A 23,188-nucleotide genomic window follows, 5' to 3' on the forward strand; every position below is an offset into this window, starting at 1 on the left:
CTGTATAGAGATATCTGTTCAAACTCATTTCCACAGCTACAAACCTTCCTCCTCCGATGATGGTCCCGGGCCAGTTCTTCCGTCTAAAAAAGAAAACATACCATTAAATTAGTTTATTACGGTGTTATTATGGTGATATTATACAAAATCTGTCACAGATAATTTACTTTAAAAAGGTAATCCACTTTCTCTTCCTAATGTTTAAAGCAACACTATCGCAATACAGCTTTGTTTCCTATCTATGTGTAATCTGAAGTTATTAACCACTTTTCACCATTAACACTTTATAACTTTTTATTGTCAAACGAGCACCTGCAAAGGTTTCATCTCAGCACCTACAAACTTGAGAAAAACCTTTCGTTTTTTAAATAATGAACAAATCCTTAAAATGGAACTTGAATTGAATTAAGGTTTTAAATTCAATCCTCCCAACGCAGTCAAACATCTGTTCCTTGATGTCATACGCCACCTACTTCAAAGTATCTTTTTCTGACTCGTCTTACATCTCCTGTCATCTCACTGTGTTGATGCTTGTTCTTAATTAGAATAATATTAATGAAAAATGATGTCCTTTACCGGGCAATCGCCAACTCAAATGTACTCTTTTGATTGGTCCCTCGAAGTGACCACTGGGAAGCTCCACAGCCACAGAAACACAGTCAGCCAGCTTATCAGACTTCTGATACGCCTCCAGGTAATAGTATTTACCTTTCTTGAGGTGAATACGTTCGGACTTTTGCTCTGGAAATCTAGAAAAAAAAAACAACAACAATTCGTGTTACTGTTGCTTTTTGACACCTTCACTCTGTAGGCTGCTGTAGACATCGTGATAATTGATACGCCATTAACGTCATAAAAGTGAATGTGAGGTCATATAGTAAAACGTCGTATCAATCATGCTCCTTTTACTTCTCATATTTGACAATTAAAGCCCAAGGTAAGAAACTGCATAAATCGAGAAAGTGTCATTTCTGGCCCAAACGATTGCTACAACCGACAAAAATGTCTAAATAGTAGCATTAAACTGTCCATTTTTTTTGTTTTCAATAGGTGTAAAATATTTGACAATTATTGCATGTACGACAAGGAGAAAATATATCAATTACTTAAATAAGCTTTTTAAAAAACCCATAAAGCTTTTAGATTGACAGGGCTATTTTTACCTTTAAAGAATTATTTTTAAAACATCGTGAGCCCTTTTAAATAGTAAATATTCCAAAAGGGCTCAAATTGTGTTGAAGTTTCTTTGACTACTCCTAAATTCGCCATTAGCTCTTGCCTTCTGTCCGTAAGAAACGAATTTCACCGATACATCTGAAGCTTCATTAGCTGGTGATAAGCGTCAGATTATCAACAGAAATGATTTTGTTGATTTACGCTTAACCAAAGCCTAAAAATGTCATGGATTGAGAAACTTTTTTAATTGAATAAATCTTTGCTTAAAGTTGATTCCGTCAAATTTTAAGATTACCTGTTAAAGCTTGTTCGTTTAAAATTTATGCTGACTTTGGGTTAAAGGTTTGGTGGTCGTATTGTAGTTTCTAAGTAACAAAAGATATCTGAAAAAAATTTTCAATGCGAAATAAATTCGCAAATCCACTTCCTAAACATAGTTAAGCATCTCATTAACCATTGTGGCTTTTATCATCGTTTTTCATCTTGTGAAGAGATAACGAATGGCGTTTCAGGTCTGTTAGCAGTATTTATCTTAGAGAACAAATAGGAAATGATAAAGTAAACAATACATGTCAACAAAATATGATCACAGCAGGCCTGACTCTGCACGAAAATTAACTCGCATTGAATTTGAAATTTCCAATGAAATGTTGTTGATTTATACCGGCTTCAGTAGTCGAGCTATCACAAATGGCTATGAATGTTAGAAAACTTAATTCGTCACATTACGACAAAGAGAAGAAACTCTACGCACCAGAGATGGCCCAAAGAGAGGAGAAATGCTTTCCAATTATAACAAAAAGTTATTCGTATGGACAACAAAGGAAAACTATCACAAAATCCCTAAATCTACCGAGTCGACAAGAAAGCAAATGTACTTCGAATCTACAGAAGAAAGCATTTCGCCTGCCCCAGATCAATGTGAAACGCGAATCATTCAGTGTTTGCCAGAGATACCATTCCCGCGATAACCTTTGCAAAACCAACAAATTTGATAACAACTCGTCTTCATTTAACTCATTTGCGGCGAAAAAGGTCACCTTTCAAGACACGGCGAAGTTACCCGGAGATGGGCCTGACTTATATTCCTCTAAAAGGCTCTTACAGTCCCTACGAATTCTTGATCTTGACATATCGAGAAAGAAACCAAGGTTTCAGCGAGATAACAGTTTAAGGATTTGTCCCGTGGAGCTATCACCAAGACCCACAAGAAATATCATCAGAAAGGACACAATAACTTTGTCAAAGCCTAGGATCAAAGCGACATATCCCACACTACGACTGACAACTATCGATAAAAACGCAATTTTCACTTTTTCGCCGTCTCCAACGGTGAGCTTCGAGTCTTTAGATTCTATAATCGGAGGGCCGCCCACCCTGACACATCCACCACCAGACATTCTCTCCTCTCGTTCACCCTCAGAACTTGAGCTTACACCTCCACCAACGCCTTAGTGCTTCAACGATTGGAAAAAGAGGAATGTCTTAACTAGTGACGATACAGCGATATGGTACGGAAATTAAGTGCCACTTATTCTGGAATTGCAAGTTATACTAAAAAAAAAATTAATTTAAGAACTTAAGTATCCTTGTTCCTTTTTTTTTGTGTGGTAAATTAGAATCTTCCTCAAAGAGAGACGGTAAATACTAGCAAACCCTCAGATTTTGCGGTTGAATGCTGAACCAATTAAACAAGAAAGGACTCGCGTTTAGAATCTACCCTGTTCTGATGCTTTCATTAGTTTTAGTTTTATTTAGAAAATGAGTATGATTGCAGAAACTATCACTAATGGAAATTTGAAATGTGCAGTGCAGTGAAGTAAACGAAGATGCTAAAATTTGAGACTGTTATAAGGGAGTAATTCAACACGCATATCTTGTCGTTGAATCAAACTAGAGCTGTGCTTTTCATCTAAAACAAAAAGCTGTATAAACAAAGTCAAGTGAAAAACAGAAAGAGTCTGAAAAACAAAGAAAGATTTGCTTGCTATTTGTTATGCAAATTTTAAACCTGCCACTGCAGGTGACCGTCCTTCGTGATGGGGAAGACATACAAAATTGAAATTCAATATTATGCAAATGTAAGTTTAATGCAGCTTTCCTCTTTTACTCGAACTGATACTCGACCAATTAAATGCCTTGACGAGTAAGTGAAAAGATATAGGTATCGCGAGTTGGAAGAATCAGGTTAAAACCATACAAACGACTCCGTAAATTTTTCCATCTCGCCGCTGTAACATCGGAAATAATAATCTACATGTTGTTCTCTTTTTGGTGCCTTTCACTTAAAAATTTAAATTTTTCTATATCATTCTGCAGAAACGGAAAATTATATACTAAAAAAAAGAACAAAGCCCAACGGATTCCGCTAAAAGCCTTTGACCTCATTAAATTCATTTTCTTTATCATATGGGCTAAACAATATTACGATACCTAGACATTTTCCTATGAAAACAAAAGCAGAATTAACTAACATTTACAAGCTATTAAAGCCTTAGCTTGCAGTTTAAATAATGATTTTCAAAATGCAGAATATCTCTCATGTTGATCCACCTGTCAATATTTGCTGCATGTTTCTAAACTCATTTGATAAGATGTTTTTTTTTCCTTTAGCCCTGTTCAAATTGAATGCCTGTTATTTTGTTCGTGGGCGTTGAAAAGAAGGTTGCTCGAGTCTTGGTGCTTGACGTGATTTCCTAATGCTTGTGTTCTCGTCTTACTTGCAAGAAAACTGACTGTGCGACTGTAAAATGCATGAACAACAAACCTTTTGATAATTAATGTTTTGGTATTATGGCGTTTCTTTGACGATTGCCATATACAGTTCGTATGAAGTCTTATGATATGATGAATTTGAACATATGGTAGATGCCTTTCATGTCGGCCGACCTTCCTGTTTTTTCTTTTTCTAAGCGGCAAAACGCCTCATGAATCAGTAAATTTTTTGTGTCCGGATTTGAAATCTTTCCTGCGATCATTAGTTACTTTGTTGAGATAACTTTGGTAACAAATAGTGTTAAGCCAAGTTGCATCAGTAGTTGTATGGTAATGTTGCGCTAAGTTAGAAATTCAGTTTGATCTTAATGATAACAATACAGTCGTTGCTTTGCCGGAAAGGTAATATATCTGGTAAAAGCTGCTTAATAAGGTAACAAAAGGCGTAAAATATAAAAGGAAAAAAACCCAATTTGGTCTTCAATGGAAAAAAAGCCTGACGCTAGATTTAAAAAACTGAATGATACTTCCTGCATTTGTCGTGGAAGAATCAAAGGTTGGCCTTCTGTATTATGAAGATAATAGGCGTGTCTATTTCTATTTATAATCACCAAGTCTCTTGAGGATTCTGAAAAGTTAGCAGCGGAGAACGTGCGAACATGGCTACTTCTCGGGAACACAGGGAGGACTCAAAAGTTTTAAATTCAGCTTTAAGGCTAACCAAAGGATTTCCAACAAGCAATGTGACCATTTATTTGAATATAAAGGAAATATATGAAATGTGGCTTAGGCAAGCGACCGTTGCCGTACAAACTGATTTCAAATAATTGCAAGTACGAAATCGAGAAAATTCCTCGCAAATTCGCACGCTAACATGAGGCTTTTGACGTTTTCATACATGTTCTCGAGATTCAAACATAGAAACGGTCGCATCGTTTTTGTGGGCCCCTTGCGCTTCGAACATAACATATTACGCGTACAAGGCTCTTTCGCTATTGATTCCTTTCAGAAGACATCATTGCTAAGAGACGATGCTATGAAGCGGTCTCTCATAGGTTATTTTTAGACCTCTCTAGATCCAATGACCAATCTTGCGTGCCCTCATAGACATCTCATGTGGTATTGATTCGTTGTACTTCAGAATATTCAACCTATACCCAGAGGACGAGGTGTTCCAGTCCAAAAATATTTTTGGACGAATTTCCTCTGAAATGACACTTATGTCCAGGATTGAAAACGTATATTATTTGACGTGATACTCGTGTAACCTCATATCCGACTGAATTTATTACTTCATATTACACTTGATTATGAGTGTTTTGATAGAATTTGGCGATAAAAACACTTTGCGGCGTCTAGCCTATTCCCATAGCACTTACTTGAGCCACTCGTTGTGTGCTGTCCAACCATTTATAGCTACAATCTTTTTCAAGTTTTTCTCTGACTCGTCGAAACTCAGCCACAATTCTCCTGTAGTGTCCGCCGCCAAGAAGAACCTTAAAACAGTTCAAATGTCTCAAAAATAGCTTTCTCTTTGGAAATATTTTATGAATTACCTCTAAGTGAAAAGGCTAACACCGAGTCGTCTAACTTGAAACAAGATTTAAAAAAACGGTACACGTATGTAGTACAAGGAGTAACTGCACTAGTTTGGAAATTATCCCAGGTCCCGCTTAATTCTGTTACTTTTTCTGACTTTGAAAGTTATAGTGTTTGATCTGGTTAACACAGGCTTATATCTTTGAAGGGGCGAGAGGGGAGGGGGGAGGGAGTGAAGGACTCGCAAGTGAAATAAAGACTTTAAGAACTATCCAAGGTAGAACTTAACGATCGAAGAGGAAATTCATTTCTTCATAGAATGTGTGCACCCATTCAAATTAGTTATCTAAAGAAAACGTCAAGTATTGATATAACTCATATTTGACTACAAATGTCGAGAATGCTTAAAAAGGTTAACCTGCTTTAAGTCTGAAGCCTTAAAAAATTTCCTGAGCTAAACACCTAAGAATGGCAACCCAATTATTATTTACCGATACAAGCCGTTTTCTGGTGCTTTGAAGAAACCGCGTATCCTTGAACCGTAATTATCATCGACGTTGTGTGGTGCGTCAAACTTGTCCAGCACCTCAATACTAGAGGGATTGTTTGGAAAGTTCGGATTGGAAGTGAGGTCCATTATTCTATAGCCTGGGATATCTTGCCACACCTCACGAATAACACCGGCGAACGGATCACCTGAAAATAAAGTAAAGTAGCTAAACAGGTAGTTCACTTAACGCGCGCATGTTTGATGAAAATTAGGCATAAAAAATGGTTGCGTTGGACGCGATATCCACTACAGCCAATCAGAATATGCAATCTTTACCGAATTAGGGCACAAGTCGTTCTGTCCTTTTTGGGTTGAATTTGCAAAATAATCAGTGTTAATGTGTTTCTCCAAAGATTGCAAACTAATCTCAAATAATTTAAGAATATCATATACAGTTCTTTACGGTTTTCCTACTTTGCAACATTGTGATTCGAGCGTCTACAGCGGCAATAAAACCGGTAAAAACAAAAATTGTCATCTTGGCCAGAAAACTCATCATCGTAAAACCTCCACCTTTTGGTCTTTCCTGAGGTCTTCCTAAAATGAGTAGTTATAGTTTTTTTGTTAGTTGATATATTTTTTGTTTTGCTTACCAGGCATTCTCCATTGAAGTATTTCTTTGGTAATAGGTCTCATGAATCGACCACTGGGCAAACGTACTCCGGCGGAGAGTGAGTCAGTTGACTCTGTGCCTTTCTGTAGTCCAACAATGTAGTAATATTTTCCAGCCTCTAGAGTCACAGACTTCGAGCTTTGACCAGCATATCTAAAATAAAACAAGTGATTCCAGAAAAAGGGTGAATCGATGGAACAGGTTAATTAAGTTTACGTATTTTGTTTCAGTCTGTTGGAGACATCTCGGCAAGTAAGACAATCTATTGTATAGATATCGACGAAATACCAGTGTTTCTCCTGTTTCGAAAACATGACATCTTCACACGTGATAAAAATAAAACAATAATGTCATATTCCACTTTAAGTTGAGCGGAGGACATTTTCATAATAAAAAACTTGTAAGTTTAACGTGAAGATGATTTCTACATTCGGTGCTGCTAAAGTGAAGTTTACAATTGTCTTTGATTTTAATATGTTATAATATCTATGTTATTCAATTTTATAAACAGAACATTTCATTCCCTCCTGTGGATAACAGTTTATCATCACTTGAAGATAAAACTCGCTTATATTGATATGTTATCCGTCGTTAGATGACAAATTAGCGCAACTGCATTTTCGTTCTACCCTTGTATATCTAATAAGTGGAATATCAGATGATCGTCTTCTCTCCAGAGTCGCTTTCTCTACATTTCACTCATTCAAAACCGTAAGGTCAAAGTTGCTTCAGTGCGCTGATATTCCACATTTTTTCTCAATTAAGGCTAAAGTTCTTTTGATTGAGTATAAGGAAAACACGTACTTGTTCCACTGGTTGTGACCAGTTGCCTGATCCAGCGAAACCATTTTTGTCAAGTTTTGTTGACTTTCTGTGCTGCTCATCCACAGTTCGCCACTCTGTGACCCAGACATGTAGAAAGTGTAGTTCCCAGTCTCAGGTGCCACGAAGTATCCTTTCACCCTGCTACCATAGTCTTTGTCAATGTCAAATGGAGAGTCAAAGTTTTCGATGATCTCAATAAGTGAGGGGTCGTTAGGATAGTAGGGATCGTCTTTCAGCTTGCTGATGGATTTTCCAGGCAGTTCTTTCCACACCTCGCGGATAAGGCCAGGATATGGCATTTCTGTGTAAACAAATAAGAAATGATAATGGCGCGAACTTTCTCTCTCTCTTTTAATTACTGAAATCGGCGAAGAACCAAAGAAAAATTAAAAGATCTGCGGGAGATGAAAATAACATTGGATATTGTAAGGGCAGGAGAAGTAGAACTTATAACCATGGATATATGCGATCCCCGCCGGTCGAAGTAGGTGTGTACTGTAGTTTTTTTCTTGATATTTGAGCTAACTGTGCTATTAATGTAAACAGTATAACTAATGGCATATAATGGTGGGCCTAAGCGTTTTTCTAATGTATATATTTCATAGTAGATCATTTGAAGTCAACAGAAAGCTGAGTAACCTTTGAGCTCACAACAACTTAAACTGAAACCAAACATGCCTTATGTGCACCAAGAGTTTCGCATGTTTGCATTGAAAGTAGACCTTTTCACATGAGTCTTGCTTCAAACTGAACCAATAACTTGAAACTGAACTCATAACTTCAAACTGAACCAATTGACGGAAGGTATTCACTCTAAAAGGAACAGGGTTTAGAAGGAAAAACGGATAATTCCGGCTTAAAATCATGCGGTGTCACCTATTTCAGTGTCCAGGGAAAGACTCAACGATTGTTTGGGGAGTCATGATTCAAAATAAACTATTTTTAGGATTTTAGACAACGATACTCACTCTTTCCACCGTATATTTTTTCCACGTCTTTCTTCTCAAGAAATCTTGGGAAGATAGCAAGGGAGCCGATTGAAAATTCTGCAGGGGTATACTCGGGTCCGACATTTTTACGACCGACAATAAAGTCGGCACTCTCGGACACCACGTCACGGGGCACACTCTTAGGAGTCTTAGTCCAGCCTCGGAACTGACTGTCAGTGTAAAGCCACAAGCCGTCAGACAGACTCCAACTCAATACTACTCGCTGCCATCTGCAGACAAATGAAATGCATTATCTCAAGTTATACTTTAAATTCTAAGTTATGTTACTTATGGGTTAAGTTTCCAATTGCTTCTCAGGCGGATTTTCTCTGGTTTCTCCGCATCCCCCCCCCCCTCCCCTCTTCAGAAAACCAATACTTAAGAAAAGAACACCATCACATTTGTGAGTTTTAATATATTTTTTTAACAAAAGAAAATAAACGTGTTATGGTCGAGTTGGAGGGCTCCTTCAAGTCTATAAGGTGATTTATAAACATCATGTAGATTGTACTAAAAATGATCATAACATCTGTACATTACAGTATGGATAGGTGTTACTGTGTGGTAGCTAATCTGTAAACCAGAAGATACACTAAAGGATTTTTAGTTCATATTAAATGTATGCGACCTAATCACGGTTCTCACAGAGATATATCTAGGTAAACCAACCTCACAGTGAAGATAGACGTTCTAACCGTCCAAGTCAGAGTGTCTTCGTCCGTGCTCATGGCAACACTAAAGTACAAGTTGTTGTTGAGGAGGTATGCAGACAGGCCTTTGGTACCTTTTTGGTGACCGCCAGAATCCAGAATGTAATGAGGTTCTTTGTACGTGCGAACGATCTGCAAGGAAGTGAAGCCAGTTTAAAGAAATATAAATAAGGGATAGAAAAATATTAATTGTAAAAGCCAAATCTTAAGCGGAGAAAGATTACACTTGCCCTGCCATAGGTAATGAATTTCGAATGTCAATATCGATTTGTTTTACCGCATTAATTCTTACCCGGTTAAATTTAAGCTTGCAGCTCAAGCTGAGTCCATTGGGACACTTGGAAGGATCATGGAGACATTTTCCATCGAAGGTTCCAACTTTAAGGAAAGATTCCTTCCCATCAAGATGCACTCCTCCATCCACGGCTCTGACTGGTCCATGCACCTCGATGTCTGGGCTGCCGGTTATCTTTTTGTCTTGAAGCTTTGGCAGCAGCCACATGTACCGTGGAACAACTGTAGAAAGGACAATAAAGAAGTAAGTTACACAAAACTGGCCAGTTGTTCTCATTCGTTACCAGACTGGTACAAACTTTGTACGACTATCATCAAGAGAATATCAACAGTTGATATTCTCTCGCTGGCATATACAGACACTTAGCCGCATTAGATTAATGAACATGACCAATTCCTAAGAAAACTGATTTTTTTGTAACTTATTTTTCCGCTCGCTGTTTAAAAAAATTGGTGAGTGCCGATATGTAGGTAGCATCGTTTAACAACATTGTCGTAAACTACTTAATGGCAATTTTTAAATTGCAGCACTTACCTGTATTATCAAATGTAAATACATAAGGAACATCCTCAGGAGCAAGGAAACGCGTAAAGGCGTACAGTGAGCTTATGTACATCCTAATGAAGAAACAAAGTCATTCTAAGCAACTGCGGTTATGTGCGATAAAGATTTTTGTCTGAGTATAAAGCTGAAATGATAAAGCGCGGAGAGTTAACTAACAGCAAGAGAACAAGTGGCATAGCGTCTCAAGCGCCTTATCTCACACACCCTTAGTTTTCAATTCTGGCGAGCTTATCAGAGCGATTGGTTATTTTATTAATGGCTATAGTTGATATGTTTTTTCCCTTTTGATTGATAATATTATCAAATTTTGTGCAGCTTGCACCAAAGAATCCCTTGTTTGGCTCCTGCTCAGATGTCTCATTGCTAGGGATTCCTCGTTGATGCCATAAGTTACATTATTCGTATGATAGGAGCAACGGCTCGTTATCGGTGGACCATGCAGCCATCTTTGGTCATTTCATCAAACAAATTGAATTACCTGGTGTACTTGAAGGGTGGGTTTCCACTCTTTCTACCAATAGTAAGTCGAGCCTGTTTATTTGGTATTAGGCTGGTTTCTGTTCCGTCCTTCAGCGAGTCTCTGAACGCTCCGTTAACATAAAGCATCAGCCCTTCTTCTTTCTTCCAAGTCAACACTATATCCTGCCACTCATTGGTCACAAGCTCCATTGACAGCTGCCATTCTTTGGTTGACGTCACAACCTGCAAAAAAGATCAGTTTGTTTTTAAGAGGACAAATCATCCAAAAGAAGTAAGGAAAGTAGCCTTGTAAATCGCACAAAAGATACCAGAGGTGAACATCGATATAATCACTTCAATGATGTGTTGTGATAGTCTCGGTTAGGGTAGTTATGGGAAAAACTTTTGACAGAGCTAATTACCGACTTTTCGACATCCTGAGCGATCGAAATACATGATACGATCGTTTCCTCATATGGAGCCCAAACGACTTACTGCAGTATCTGCAACCGTCTCGCTTGAAATCTCATAATATCTCTGGGTTAATTTTGATAACTTAATACGAAGATGATAAATGCATCGAATTTGCTGTTGGCATTGTTTTTTGGCTGAGTGAAAAATTAACTGAGTTCGTATGTAATAAAACCTGGCCCTGGCCCTGGCCTTTGTTCCCTACCAGGAACAAAGGCCAGGGTTTAATTTTAACCCTTTAACCCCTTAAAGTGACCAGCATCTAATTTCTCCATACACTCTCATCCCTGAATCAAACATTTAGTTCATTAGAATAAAAGAAATGACCACCAAATAAAGAAGCTTTTGATTGTTAAACAAATTTTCCTCCTCAACAACTTAAGAAATGTATAAAGAACAGTAGGGAGAATATGCCTACTGATGTTAGGGTGTTAAGGGCTAATTGAAGTAATCTCACCTTATAGTATAAAGAGCCATTATGAATGTAGATTGAAACGCCGCGCGAGTTGCCGCTGGAGTCTAGAACATATCGTTTGTCGTTGTAAGACAAAGCGTCGTCGTCGAAATTGAGCTGTGAAAAATGAATCCATGGAAATCAATCATCACGTCAGAAATTAAAAGGGAGGTGATCGAGGACTTCATTTTAGCAGACAAACAAGAACTATAACAATAACGAATAGGCAAAGGGTCTTTTAAAAACTTTAAATTTACTTTGTAAGTTTTTTCGAGTCATTAAATTCTTTATCCTTCATCGTAACTTATGAGCGATCAGCGAACTCCTCCCTCTCGATGATATGCTTTGAAAAGAAGTTTGGGCTTTCTTGAAATATAGTCTAAAAGTACATATATGATTCTGAGAGAATTATCGCACAGTTCCAGTACAAGAATAGCAAGGAAAAGTCCTTAGGATTTAAGCCCTCTTCGTCCTTGATGTAGAAAGACCTGAACAATATTTCGTTATCTCATATTCTAGTCCTCATTAGAGTTTATACCTGTAACGCATAGGAGAAGCCCTTGATACAGAGATCAGGATCACCCAAGCACTGTCCATAAAAATCCCCTGCGTCTAGCCATGAATCCACTCCGTTGAGCTGAAGACCACCGTCCACTGATTTAACATTACCATGGGAGGCAATGCGGTTGGATCCGTGAATACGGCTGTTGGATATTTTTTGTACAGTCCACAAATACTGAGGAGTTACTGCAAGAATAGAAGGAGTGCAATTTGCGACATCAGTTAGCTTCAAGGCTGCCTCTATCAATTCAAATTGGCTGGTTGAACCGTTCTATCGACAAATAGAGCGAGTTAGCTATAAAAACTGACATAGCTGGTTCTGTCGGCACTCCCCTTGTCTCTTGACTTGGCCAGCCGCTATTCACGCTTTTGCTAGGACCTCACGCGAATTGCATCGCATTCCCTCTAAGGTCCACCAATACAGACAATGACACAGAATAATTCGAACTTAAGCATGAAAAACACGTGGAGGTGAAGATCTCGACCTTCACCTTTCATTTTGTACTAAACAAACCCAGTTCTTTCCGCTCGAACAGATCCATTGAATGGAAAAGAGTCTTAGGACTAATACTTGTCACTTCCTTGAGCCACTCTTATTCTCGGCTTGACGATTCGGGCATACTATGTCAAGTAAGGTTCTTTTAACCGTTATTTTCATTAAGAGAGGCCTATATGTAGATGTTGATGTTATAGTTATCAAAACTGGCGTCAGAAATGACAAAAGAAATAGCTTCTCTCACCGGAATGGCTTCCAAATATCGTAACGCTTGTGTCAATGTCAGGATTCAATAATGACTTGTTGGAGACAAATTTCTCAACCTCTTGAGTTAAAGTTGCGTCTGTTTGGAAATAAAAAACATCAGAAAAAGAGATCGTGAGAAAAAGAATAACGTGTCTCAAGGGTGTTCACAGGAAACAGCCTCTTGGAAAAGAGAATGGTTTGAATCGAGTGAATATATGATCTATCTTTTAAACTCATGGAAATTGGAAATGTTCAAGAGCCAGCATCACTTACCATTAAGTGGATGATGTGGGCCCTTAGGACCTTTAAGAGAAAGCAAAGCCAACGTATAAGCCAAAGACAATCTAGTAAGTTATGTTTCTATAAAAGTTGTCTAAACCCTTTAGTTTTCTGCAACTGTCTTACACTTTGACTGTATATGCCTACTTTCGCTTGGAAAATGCGGGCAATGTTCATCTTACAGTTGAAATTTCCAAGTATCGACCCTTTGTACTCGAACATTAACATTCATATTCTCCGCATGTTTCTTTTTACAATTCCTATTTTACTTACATGGAGAATTTGTTTGATAATCAGGAGCTTCTTAAATTAGCGATCATTTCCTTTACTCTAATGACCTTACATTTGATTCAAGGGTGATATTGTAAGGAGAAATTAGAATCAGTCACTCTCAGGGGATGATAGATCTCTGGTTAAAATAAACTATAACTGAAAATACTTACCTTAAACAGCAGCTGAGACAATTGTGTCCCAACAGGTTATCAAGAAATTAAAAATTGTTTAAATTAGAATAAGAATGTTTAAAGACTCGTTTTATCATTAAAGCCAGTTTACTTACTTGGCTTCTTACAAATAAAACTAAACTGGCTCTGACATGGTTCGTCGTGCCATCTTCCAGTGCTCGTCACTATTGCACATGACACCCCTCCATTGTTGGGTGACTTATCGTCCCAGTTGGTGTACGAGGACGTCATTCGGTCAGACCACACCCAGTCTCCCTCATTATCAATGTCGTTGTAACCAATCCAGAAGTCCGATTTCGAATACACCTGAAAGTGTTTATTTCCCGTTAGTTTACCTTTCAAAATGCATATTTTGAGATCTTAAGGGCCCGCGCAGTTTGGCTATAGCTGATAAACCGAAGTTACCTCATTTGGTTTTAAAGGTGGCAAGTCAAAGTTTTGGGGTCATTAATAAAGGGCGTATTTATTCCTGAGACTTGATAAGTGGCCATGAACCAGCAAACACTCTTAATCTCCTTCTATATTCAAAAACATATATATCCTAGATATTTTTACGCATTGCAAGCACAGGAAAATTCAAGTTTTACTTATGGAATAAATCATTTAGAAACTGAAAAGATAAAATATTTCCTTAATAAATAGACACCTTTTGTATAAGTGACAAACCTGCGATATCATAGTCTCCTCATCATCACTAAGTATACTTGCTAACGACGCCTGTTCGTCCATACATGATACCAGCGAATTTTCCCACGTTTTAGGTTCTTCGAATAGTTTATAGCATCCACGAACTGAGTTTAAGGTTAGCTTCTTCCAGCCCTTGCCACAATCTTAAATCACAAAAAATCCGTAGATATAGTTGGTTTGATTACTTTTTCATCCCAAGCATGCAAGACAATTTTCACAATAAATTTCATTGACCAAATGTGACTTGAAAAGGTTTCCTCTCGCCAAAGTGAACCTTAAAAAACAGCTGTACCGTGGGGCACTTTAAAATACAAACAATCTTTGAATACCCTCGAAATTCACGAACATTGCGCTATAATTTTAAACTGATAACCAACCAAAGCAGTCCAGGCTATGTGTGCAGGAAGATAAACTGATAGCCAACCAAAGCAGTCCAGACTCCGCGTGCTGGACGAAGATCTAATAAGAGTTTCCTTACCCTCTGGTTTCTTCTTGCAGAGGTACTCATGAGTCTGTGAGCACGATGCATCTTTCCATTTCCCTTCTTTAGAACTTAACAGAACACAGTCTCTCCCTTTGCCGTGGTCGTCCTTAGCGCTGCTATCCCAGTTCGTAAAAACAGACAAACTTGAATCACTCCAAGTCCATGTGCCGTCTCTGGATTTGTCCCGGTATCCTAACCAAGATTCAATGTTTGTAAAGTTTTCAATGAAACGTTGTTCATAGGCGTTGGTCACGCTGAAAAGCTCGCCGCCAAGGCCCTTGCACGTTTGATGTGCGTTGTCCCATGATTTACGTTCGAAGATCTCTTTGTAACAAAATGAACCAAAATCACCGAGAGCTCCGGTCCAACCAGCGCCGCATTGAAGATCTGAAAGTTAATTTGTAAAGTGCGTCACGACAGCTCCTGACCTTTTTCCTGAGATTTAAATTCTGAAGAATGCATCGTTCGCGTGCCCGAAGGCATTGCGCTGAATTAAAGACCGCTAATTAGTTAGGAGAGACCGAAAAAACAGAGTTTTTCTGTGGTCCTTTTTTATTCAAGCTTTTAGCTTGGAGAAATAACTGTTAACTAAAGATTCAATTTAATGAATGTAGTTAGCAGGTTAATTTGCGTTTTTGAAGGCATTTTTCATTTTCATAAAACAATTTGGGGTAAATCATGTGAGGTTGTTGTATTGGGGCTCACTGTAGTTTCACGGACACCTCTTGTCAAACAGATTTTTAATCAGTAAGTAGGCGTTTTGTTCATCATCAGCAACAAAGGTGATCTTCTTACCTGGCTTTGGTCGAATCAAATTCTTTTTTCCGATATTACCATTTGAATTTGGGTTTGCGTTTGCGTTTGTGTTTGGTTGGTGTGTTTGATCACTCTGCTGTCCTTCTGGTGGCAAAGGAACTGGGTAGAATGGATAAGGACAAAACTCGTCACCTTCACACGGTTTGCGCTGTGATAGAAATCAATGGAAAGAAAGACAATGAATCAGTAATCAGTTAAATCATGACTTGTATAGTAACGGAAAACAGCGAAAACCGTTTATTAATTTTGCGCACTTAAGTAACGTTGGATAAAAGTCGAAAAACATTTTTGTTCTAGAAATTTTCCCAGCCTAATTCGTGTTTTGTATGGCAACGGTAGACAGGAAAAATCGTTTATTCATTTTGCGCACTTAAGTAACGTTTAATAGAAATCGAAAAACGTTTTTTGTTCAAGGCAGTTTTCCTAGCCGAAAGCGAACGGTAGAAAATGCAATTTTAATTGTCTTCCATTTTCCAGAAGCGTTTTTCTCACACTCTCTGTTCAGACGATGGAATGGCAATGAAGACGTTGTAGGTTCTAACATGATTGGATATCAGATTGTAAGGAAATTCAAATATTAGCTCAGAAAAATAAGACTGCTAACTTAAGGGAACGACCTTCCCCGGAACAAGTGCTGTTCGAGAATAACGTGAGAAATGAAACAGTAGATGAACTGAGCGCACTTGTCACCATTACTTGTAGTGGTAGCAGTAGTAGTATAATAAACAGGAAAGTCAAATACTTTCGCGGCATACCTGAGTTCAAAATGAATAATCTGAGCAGATTTGTTTAGTTACTCTTCAATAATGAACAAAAAGTTATAGTAAAAAATTTGAACTATGCAAAAAGTAATAATTTTCCTCTTCATCTTACGGGTTTATTGGCTTTCCCATCATTGTCTTTTTTCCATCCTGCTGACAGCTGAGGAGACACAAACTGACTTGGTTCACTGAACAACTGACTGTCAAACATTCCTTGCTGCAATAAAATGAAACAAGACGACAGATGAGCCAAAGCAAACGTAAAGTTCTGCGGACGAATGATGGTTTGATTATTAAAGAAAATCAGCCTGGCTACACAACTCTGGTAAAAAAGCTATTGCCTTCATGAACCCCAAATTTTCGTTAATATTTAACTGTTGTAAGATATGGTGAGCAATCAATGTAAATTTATTGAACAGAAGTATTCTTCTGATTTAGCAGCCACAAAAAAGAAAAAACCATCACTGTTCTCTATTGAGTAGCAGAGAAGAATTGTGGCAGGCAGATCCCAAGTTATAAGGGATTTATGTTCGCAGGACATCCGTGACATTTTAGTTTCAATCGCGACTCAAAATTTAAACCTTTGTCAAACTTAATTTTTATCAATAAAATTATTTTAATAACGATTACGGCAATTCTGAATATGATGCCATACGTTGACAATTTTAATTTTCAAGTCTATTTTTCCAGTTAATTCAGTCTCCTTTATTAATGTTATCGAAGGCCTAAAAACTTATTACGTGCGAGCTTGGAAATAATTTAAAAATAATACAGAAGGTTTAAGAAAAGAGAGAAGAAATTTGAAAAATCTCTTCGCCGCCAATAGATATTTGATTCTCTCCGAACTGAGTTCAAACTAGTCTGTAAGTTTAGAGATTTTAAACGTGCATACTTTAAGTGAGTTTTGATTTATGCGAAACTGACTGATTCGTTCATCATGTCACAATCGTAACATCTTTGAATAGCAAAATATGTTCATAATATTATTGTCAGTCTAAATAACATGTTATGTCTACTGTATGTTTTAGTCACTCACAACCAATAACTTTGGTTTTCAATTACATTTAGTCTAATGAGAAATGGACCACAGTAAAATTTTTCAGTGTAACCCTCTATCTAGTTCAGGGAGAAAATAATTTTTGTGATGCCTGGCAAATGGATGCCAACGGTCTTGGATTTATGAATTATGAAACTGGAGGTGAATTTCATGTGGAAGACTGGGCCAATAATTCGTTTTATTTAAACGCAGAGCGTTTATTAAGAATACGTTTATTTCCGCCTGATTAGCTCATGTTGTAGAGCGCCGGACTATAGTGCCGAAAGTTAGAGTTGAAGCCCCAGATCGGACCAACACTCAGGGTCTTAAAATAAATAAGGAGATTGTGCTGCTGTTGCTATGACACCTGCGTTAGACATTTTAGTCTTCTCGGATAAGGTCGAAAAACAGTAAGGCCCCGTCTCCTGCATCTTCTCTGTACTGGTTAGTTGAGGACGTTAAAGAACCCACACACTAGGGTGGAATGTAGCTTCCAATGTTGTGATTCTAAAATTGAGGATATCTGAAAAAATTTCCTTCAAAAATTGTAAACTGCTCGATGCAGTCTGGTCAAAGTCCCCCGCAAAGTATTACAAAGCACCATGAGCTAATGGATATGGCGCTAAACAAATCCTTCATCATTATTATTGTCATTAATATCATTGCTGTTATACGAGAATTAGGACTTATGTGTCAAAACAATAGAATGACCAAAACACAACAGCTATTCAGCGCTTTCATCCAAGGAACCTCCTAGTAATGCATATATTTGATCTTAACTTTAACATATCTGTCTATCAAAGTTTCTTACAGTGTTCCCTGTGTTTAATTGATCATTTTGACTTCCTTCAGGTGGTAATGGTATTGGATAAGGATTTCCGCCTTCTGGAAACCATTGACGACCGACCACTGGCTGTTGACATCGCAGTCATTTGATAACAATCAAAAGATGGTTCAGAACATTCAAATTGTATAAGTATCCACGATCATGTTTGTTACTCACGAGTAAATAACGAGTGCTTACACTCTTTCCGATGTTAGTCAACGCCTGTCTAGTAAATTTTAGCTCAATATCAGCTAAAGCGGTCTCCTTGATCAAGAAGCATATTACTTATAGCGATTTGAGGAAAACAACGAATGTTAGCACGCCAAATTGTCTCTTGACGTTATCTGATGTTAGTCTGTCAGTACATGTTAGTTGGATAACTGCTGAAGTGTTCCTATTAATCACGAAGCCAATTGCTCAGGAAGATATGGCGTTTATCTCTAAGCACGAAAAGTTAAGCATGAGTTTGATACATTATTCCGTGTTAAGCGACGTGTCTACGTTGGTGAAATAATCCTCAGATACAAGACTAAGCTCGTTTGAATCTTACAGTTAAAAATTACAGCAAACATAGACTAGACTACCTAGCACATAGAAAGTTTACTTCAGTTAAGTACTGTCAATTTTGTTTGTATTAGACCATTACAGCAAGTCAGCTTGTACCATAAACAACCGATGTTAATGTTATGCTATGATGTAATAGTAAATTTATTTACCATTTCAGTAGCAGTATTGATAGGGGATAAGATTTGCTTCAAAATTAGATGATTATTTTAATGCGCTATGTTAAAGTTAGAGGCGTTGCAGTCTCACTAAATCATTTCAACAGGGTTAAAAATGTCCCATAAAACCCAAAAAAATGTTATGACATTTAGGAGTAACCTGAAACATGTATATACATATATAATTTGTCTTCTCATTACTTTTAGGGAAAAAAAGTATCATCCCTTCGTAGGAAAACAAACTAACAAAAGAGTGATTACTCTAGAACCCCCGATGTAATAAGCTGCGTTAGTGTAAGAGGTATTTTGGACCCGTCAATGTGAAGAGTGCGCTTTAAAATTCTGTCTTAGGGAACGTTAGGATAAACACCTAACGTGACGACCATAGGGAATCGTTCGTTATATTTGGCTCCACTGTCTATTGAATGAAAAACAATAAAAGCTCAAGCGGCAACAAGAAAAGTTAAGCTCAAGAAGGAATACAACGTCCATTGGTCAGTACAAGGCAGCCATTTAACCAAATATGATAACCTTTTCTTTTCTCCCATTTTTCGTAATTTAATCCTTATTACTTCCCTACTCTTTTTACATACCTCTGGGTTGGTGTTTGCTTGACTGAATGGATAATAAGGAGACTGGGACTGCAGTGACCCACGAGCAGAAGCCTGGGAAGAAGTCTTGATAAAAATACAAGAAGTTTCAAGTTAAAGTTCTTAAAAACAAAGGGGCAACGTAGTCACTTATTTATGTATATCTCCCTAAGAAAACCCGCCTGTAATAAAATGCCCTAGAAAAGATCCGCGTTCTAAATTTGCGATACAAAGGTAACAAAGACGGAAATTTCATCAGGAATATCACATTTGAGAGTAGTTTTAAGAGCCATCATAAAAAAAATTGAGCAAAAAAAGATAACGTATCTTTGAATTAAACATAAATATCCTTGTTATTCCAGTTTTCACCCTAGACAGAGCAGTCTGGATCTTTTCCAAACTTTAAATAGCGACACCATTAAGAATAGCTGAAATTGGACGCAAAACGCGCAGAAGTATAAAGTAGTACAAGCTACCTTAGCTCTTTACTGTCTGCCTTACAGTTCTTATGATTTTACTTTGGGGAATTTGGTATTGGATCAACTAATAATCCTCCAATTTATTTTTTTTCTTGATTCTTTTCTTTTGTCTAGTTGATATTGTAAGGAGAAATTCCGTCTGGGTCACTTCTGGGAGTTAAAAGGCTAAAAGGTAACTCCGCATTTAAAAATGGCGCTATACCTTTAATGCATCTTGGTTATTTTCGGTTTCTTGGTAGCCATGGTAACCATGATTTCCTTGTCCTCCTTCGGGGGGTATGGTAAAGGGATATATGGGTGGTGCCGGGCTGGACCTTCCTTGACCTGTTGTACATAGGTTTTTAAAGTTAATAAACGGCCTATTAAGATTACATTCGTATGTCTGTGAGCACGTTAGTTGGTGGTAATTCTGGTGTCATGTCATGCCAGGTGCTTGTTAATAGGTTTGGTTCTTTAATGATTTGCTGAACATAGGTTTTGATACTTAATTAGATTAGTTTTAATACTAAATTTACAACATATTAAGGTTATCGTTGGTACGTATGTGAACATGTTGGTCGTAGGGTACTCTGTGTTACATTTCCAGGAGCTTGTTAAGGATTTGTAAGATTTTGTTTTTCTTAATTTAATATTAGCTTTGTCTTAGTGTTAAATGATCAGACCACCGGAGGCAGCAAAATGCAGCTTCATTGAATTAATTTTCGAGTTAAGTTTTACTTGAACCCAAGTTCTCCTTTCGATTATGTTCACTCGATGTGTCAAAACACTAAGCATTAGAACATAATGAATCAGTTCATCTGTTACGTCAACATTATCTCTGCAGTATCACTAAGGCTAGTCGATTTCTTCTAAGTTCTTTGTTAAGAAAATAATATTTTCCTTACCTGGGCTTGAAAATGAATTAACATCACTTCCGGTATAACTGGAGGTCTCCGTTGATACCAGGTCGTTGTGGTTGAGAGGCGGAAGTTGTTGATGATTCAATGGCGGGAGAAGAGCCTCATTGTCATGACTCAAAGGGTATGCATGCTCTAGAGGGGGAGACTGGGGAGGTTTACCAACGTAGCTCTGTATCATTTCACCTGAGTTAAGATATGGGTTAACATATTGTTGGTTAGGTAAGTTAAAGTCATTGTTGTAGGGAGGTTGGCTAGTTGAAGGGTAACCGTCATCAAATTCGGTACTGTTTCTTTGTTGATTATTAAAAGGCACACTCTGATGCTTGGAAAGCTCATTATTAATCGGTTTACTTACTACTTGATTAAACCTTAGGCTCTGAGTTTGCAGATTTATATTTGATTTCAACTCGTTAGCTATTTGATTAGGCAACAGGCGCTGTCTCTGGAACTCGTCATTAGCTTTACGCTGAATTACATTTGGTACAAAGGGCTTGAACAGTCTCTGAGGTGTGACCGAACCTGCGTTATTACTATTAATCAATTGATTACTTCCCATAGTAGGAGTCTGGGTAATGTCGGCTTTTTTAAGTGTATCCTTATGGGAATTTCTACCGTCAGTTAGTTTGTTTGACATAAAGTCATCGTACTGGGCCGTGAGAGGGTTATAGTGTCGTCCAGTTTCGACCACATGAAAGTTGGAAGGACCAGGTCTGAAAGCCCCTCCTTGGAACGGTTGGCGGTTCCCGAAGTTGTACCCGTATGGTGGTGGTTGCGGTGTCGGGACGTTTTCTCTGGTCTGAGCGAGAGCATCCTCTAAGCCCTTCTCTAGTCTTCCTAAGGAATCCACAATTTCGGCCTTTTCTTTCTCTATTTCTTGCCTTAGTTGTGTTTTGTTCCGATTGCTTCCCGAAACATCTTTATTTCTTATATTGAGCGTTGTAGCATTGTTTATTCCTGGTAGCAAATTCCTCGTGTTCGCGGTATTAAGCCAGTTTATCGGTACATTTGAGCCCGAATCTTGTGTGGCATTCGTCTGCCATATTCGAAGAAAACTTGCAAGAGGGTCTCTCCTTGCTCCTATTACCAACGACAAAGCTCTATGCTTAACTTCATTTCTCATTCCAAAAATTGACTTTTTTTCCTTATCAGTGATTTTAGCAGAACCTGTTTTTTAATTACTAAATTCCGAATTTTTTTTACTCTTATGCCCATTTTCTTATGGAATCTGATGGTTACTACATGAGGAGCAAAATTTCGCCCAAGTTTTGAAAGGTAATAGATGGAATTATGAATCAAGCTCGACTTCTGGAGAGGACAACGCTAAAATCGCAAGAATTAAAATGACTACAACCTACAGATGAACTGCAATAAATCAGAAGGCAAATCACGGGCAGAAAAGACGTGGATACCTGATGATACCGGGATTCCAAACTTTGGTGCAGTAGTCGAAGTCGCTGTACGTTGAGACATGAGATCCGCACGTAAAAGGCTTTGAAGCTCCTTTGGATCGTCGTACGTAGATGGAACCCAACCTTTAGACTGAGCACTTTCTTGCCATGTGGAAAAAGGCAGTCCGTTTATGTTAACTGGTTCGCCAACAGATCTGTTCTTAAAGTCAAGAGGAGCTTGATCTATAGTCTCCTTCCCTTGAACAACAGGCTCCATTATGTTGTTGTAATTCTTGATTAAATCTGCTTCTCTGCTTTTTGATATTAATTGGTTCGAAGGTTTTTGAGAAACGGAATAGGTCCCAGCATCGGCGTTATACGTTTTTGGCATTAAAGAACCTCTTCCCTCCCCTTTTAAGTCTACAGGAAATGTTTGATAACTTAGCTTACCATTGTCACTCGAAGGTGCTGCGTTTTCGACCTGCGATGTGAAGGCTGATAAAGCGTCAACATTTTGTGAAGACTGTTTTTCGAAACTAGCACTTGGAGTGTGTTTAGCCTGCTCTATGCCATGCATCAGAGGTGGCAATACGGCAGCCTCATTATCACCATGATTCAATGGTGGTAGACTGCTGAAACTCTGTAAAGCGTCACTTCCGTGATTGAGTGGTGGAAGGTTGCCCGCTTGTTCAACACCGTGCAAAAGGGGTGGTAAATTCGCAGCATGTTCTTCTGCATGGTTCAGTGGGGGTAGACTTGAAGCTATTTCCACGTTATGATTGAGGGGAGGTAAGGCGGGTGCCATTCCATTTCCATGATTCAAAGGGGGTAAGTTTGCCGGACTTGGAGCAGAAATCTTCCCTTTGGTAGTTCCCTTTTCCGTGCCTGGAGAAATGTCTGAAAAATAAATAATTGAAGTGAAGAAGCAACTCTTCTAGCTAAGGTTCCCTTTATCATAATTCCTATCTTTGCTTTTTGCGGGGTAATCTAGTATTATCAACTGAGTTGATAACGTAAATTAGCCACCGTAAAGAGTTTCACAGCCGACGATTCGAGCGTTAGCCCTTCGTCTGTTTGCAGTCGTACAAGATAGT

The 23,188-nt window shown here is 38.1% G+C and overlaps 2 protein-coding genes across 8 annotated transcripts in view; one reads left to right on the forward strand and one right to left on the reverse strand.

Moving 5' to 3' along the window:
* The window catches only part of LOC131796654 (uncharacterized), a 51,264-nt gene that overhangs the window by 9,870 nt on the left and 18,206 nt on the right, over positions 1–23,188 (reverse strand). For 5 of the 7 annotated variants that reach the window (XM_059114251.2, XM_059114253.2, XM_059114252.2 and 2 more), the window contains 25 exons: positions 22,116–22,991; positions 20,692–21,783; positions 20,010–20,131; positions 19,332–19,415; positions 18,002–18,103; positions 16,267–16,371; positions 15,373–15,541; positions 14,572–14,964; positions 14,073–14,236; positions 13,502–13,712; positions 12,937–12,966; positions 12,662–12,760; positions 11,899–12,107; positions 11,364–11,477; positions 10,455–10,678; positions 9,947–10,029; positions 9,410–9,633; positions 9,077–9,249; positions 8,387–8,637; positions 7,398–7,719; positions 6,574–6,746; positions 5,922–6,126; positions 5,271–5,387; positions 577–749; positions 45–83 (listed from right to left, as the gene is read on the reverse strand). In XM_059114251.2, the coding sequence (XP_058970234.2) occupies positions 45–83; positions 577–749; positions 5,271–5,387; positions 5,922–6,126; positions 6,574–6,746; positions 7,398–7,719; positions 8,387–8,637; positions 9,077–9,249; positions 9,410–9,633; positions 9,947–10,029; positions 10,455–10,678; positions 11,364–11,477; positions 11,899–12,107; positions 12,662–12,760; positions 12,937–12,966; positions 13,502–13,712; positions 14,073–14,236; positions 14,572–14,964; positions 15,373–15,541; positions 16,267–16,371; positions 18,002–18,103; positions 19,332–19,415; positions 20,010–20,131; positions 20,692–21,783; positions 22,116–22,991 (5,754 nt within the window). The remainder of the gene's footprint in view (positions 1–44; positions 84–576; positions 750–5,270; positions 5,388–5,921; positions 6,127–6,573; positions 6,747–7,397; positions 7,720–8,386; positions 8,638–9,076; positions 9,250–9,409; positions 9,634–9,946; positions 10,030–10,454; positions 10,679–11,363; positions 11,478–11,898; positions 12,108–12,661; positions 12,761–12,936; positions 12,967–13,501; positions 13,713–14,072; positions 14,237–14,571; positions 14,965–15,372; positions 15,542–16,266; positions 16,372–18,001; positions 18,104–19,331; positions 19,416–20,009; positions 20,132–20,691; positions 21,784–22,115; positions 22,992–23,188) is intronic. The other 2 variants (XM_059114254.2, XM_059114255.2) reach the window with 2 other exon arrangements.
* On the forward strand, positions 1,717–4,124 carry LOC131796655 (uncharacterized). Its single transcript, XM_059114256.2, has one exon. The coding sequence runs from the start codon at positions 1,867–1,869 to the stop codon at positions 2,629–2,631; it is 765 nt and encodes a 254-aa protein (XP_058970239.2). The 5' UTR covers positions 1,717–1,866; the 3' UTR covers positions 2,632–4,124.

This window comes from Pocillopora verrucosa, chromosome 1, assembly GCF_036669915.1.
Source record: "Pocillopora verrucosa isolate sample1 chromosome 1, ASM3666991v2, whole genome shotgun sequence".
Lineage (NCBI taxonomy): Eukaryota > Metazoa > Cnidaria > Anthozoa > Scleractinia > Pocilloporidae > Pocillopora > Pocillopora verrucosa.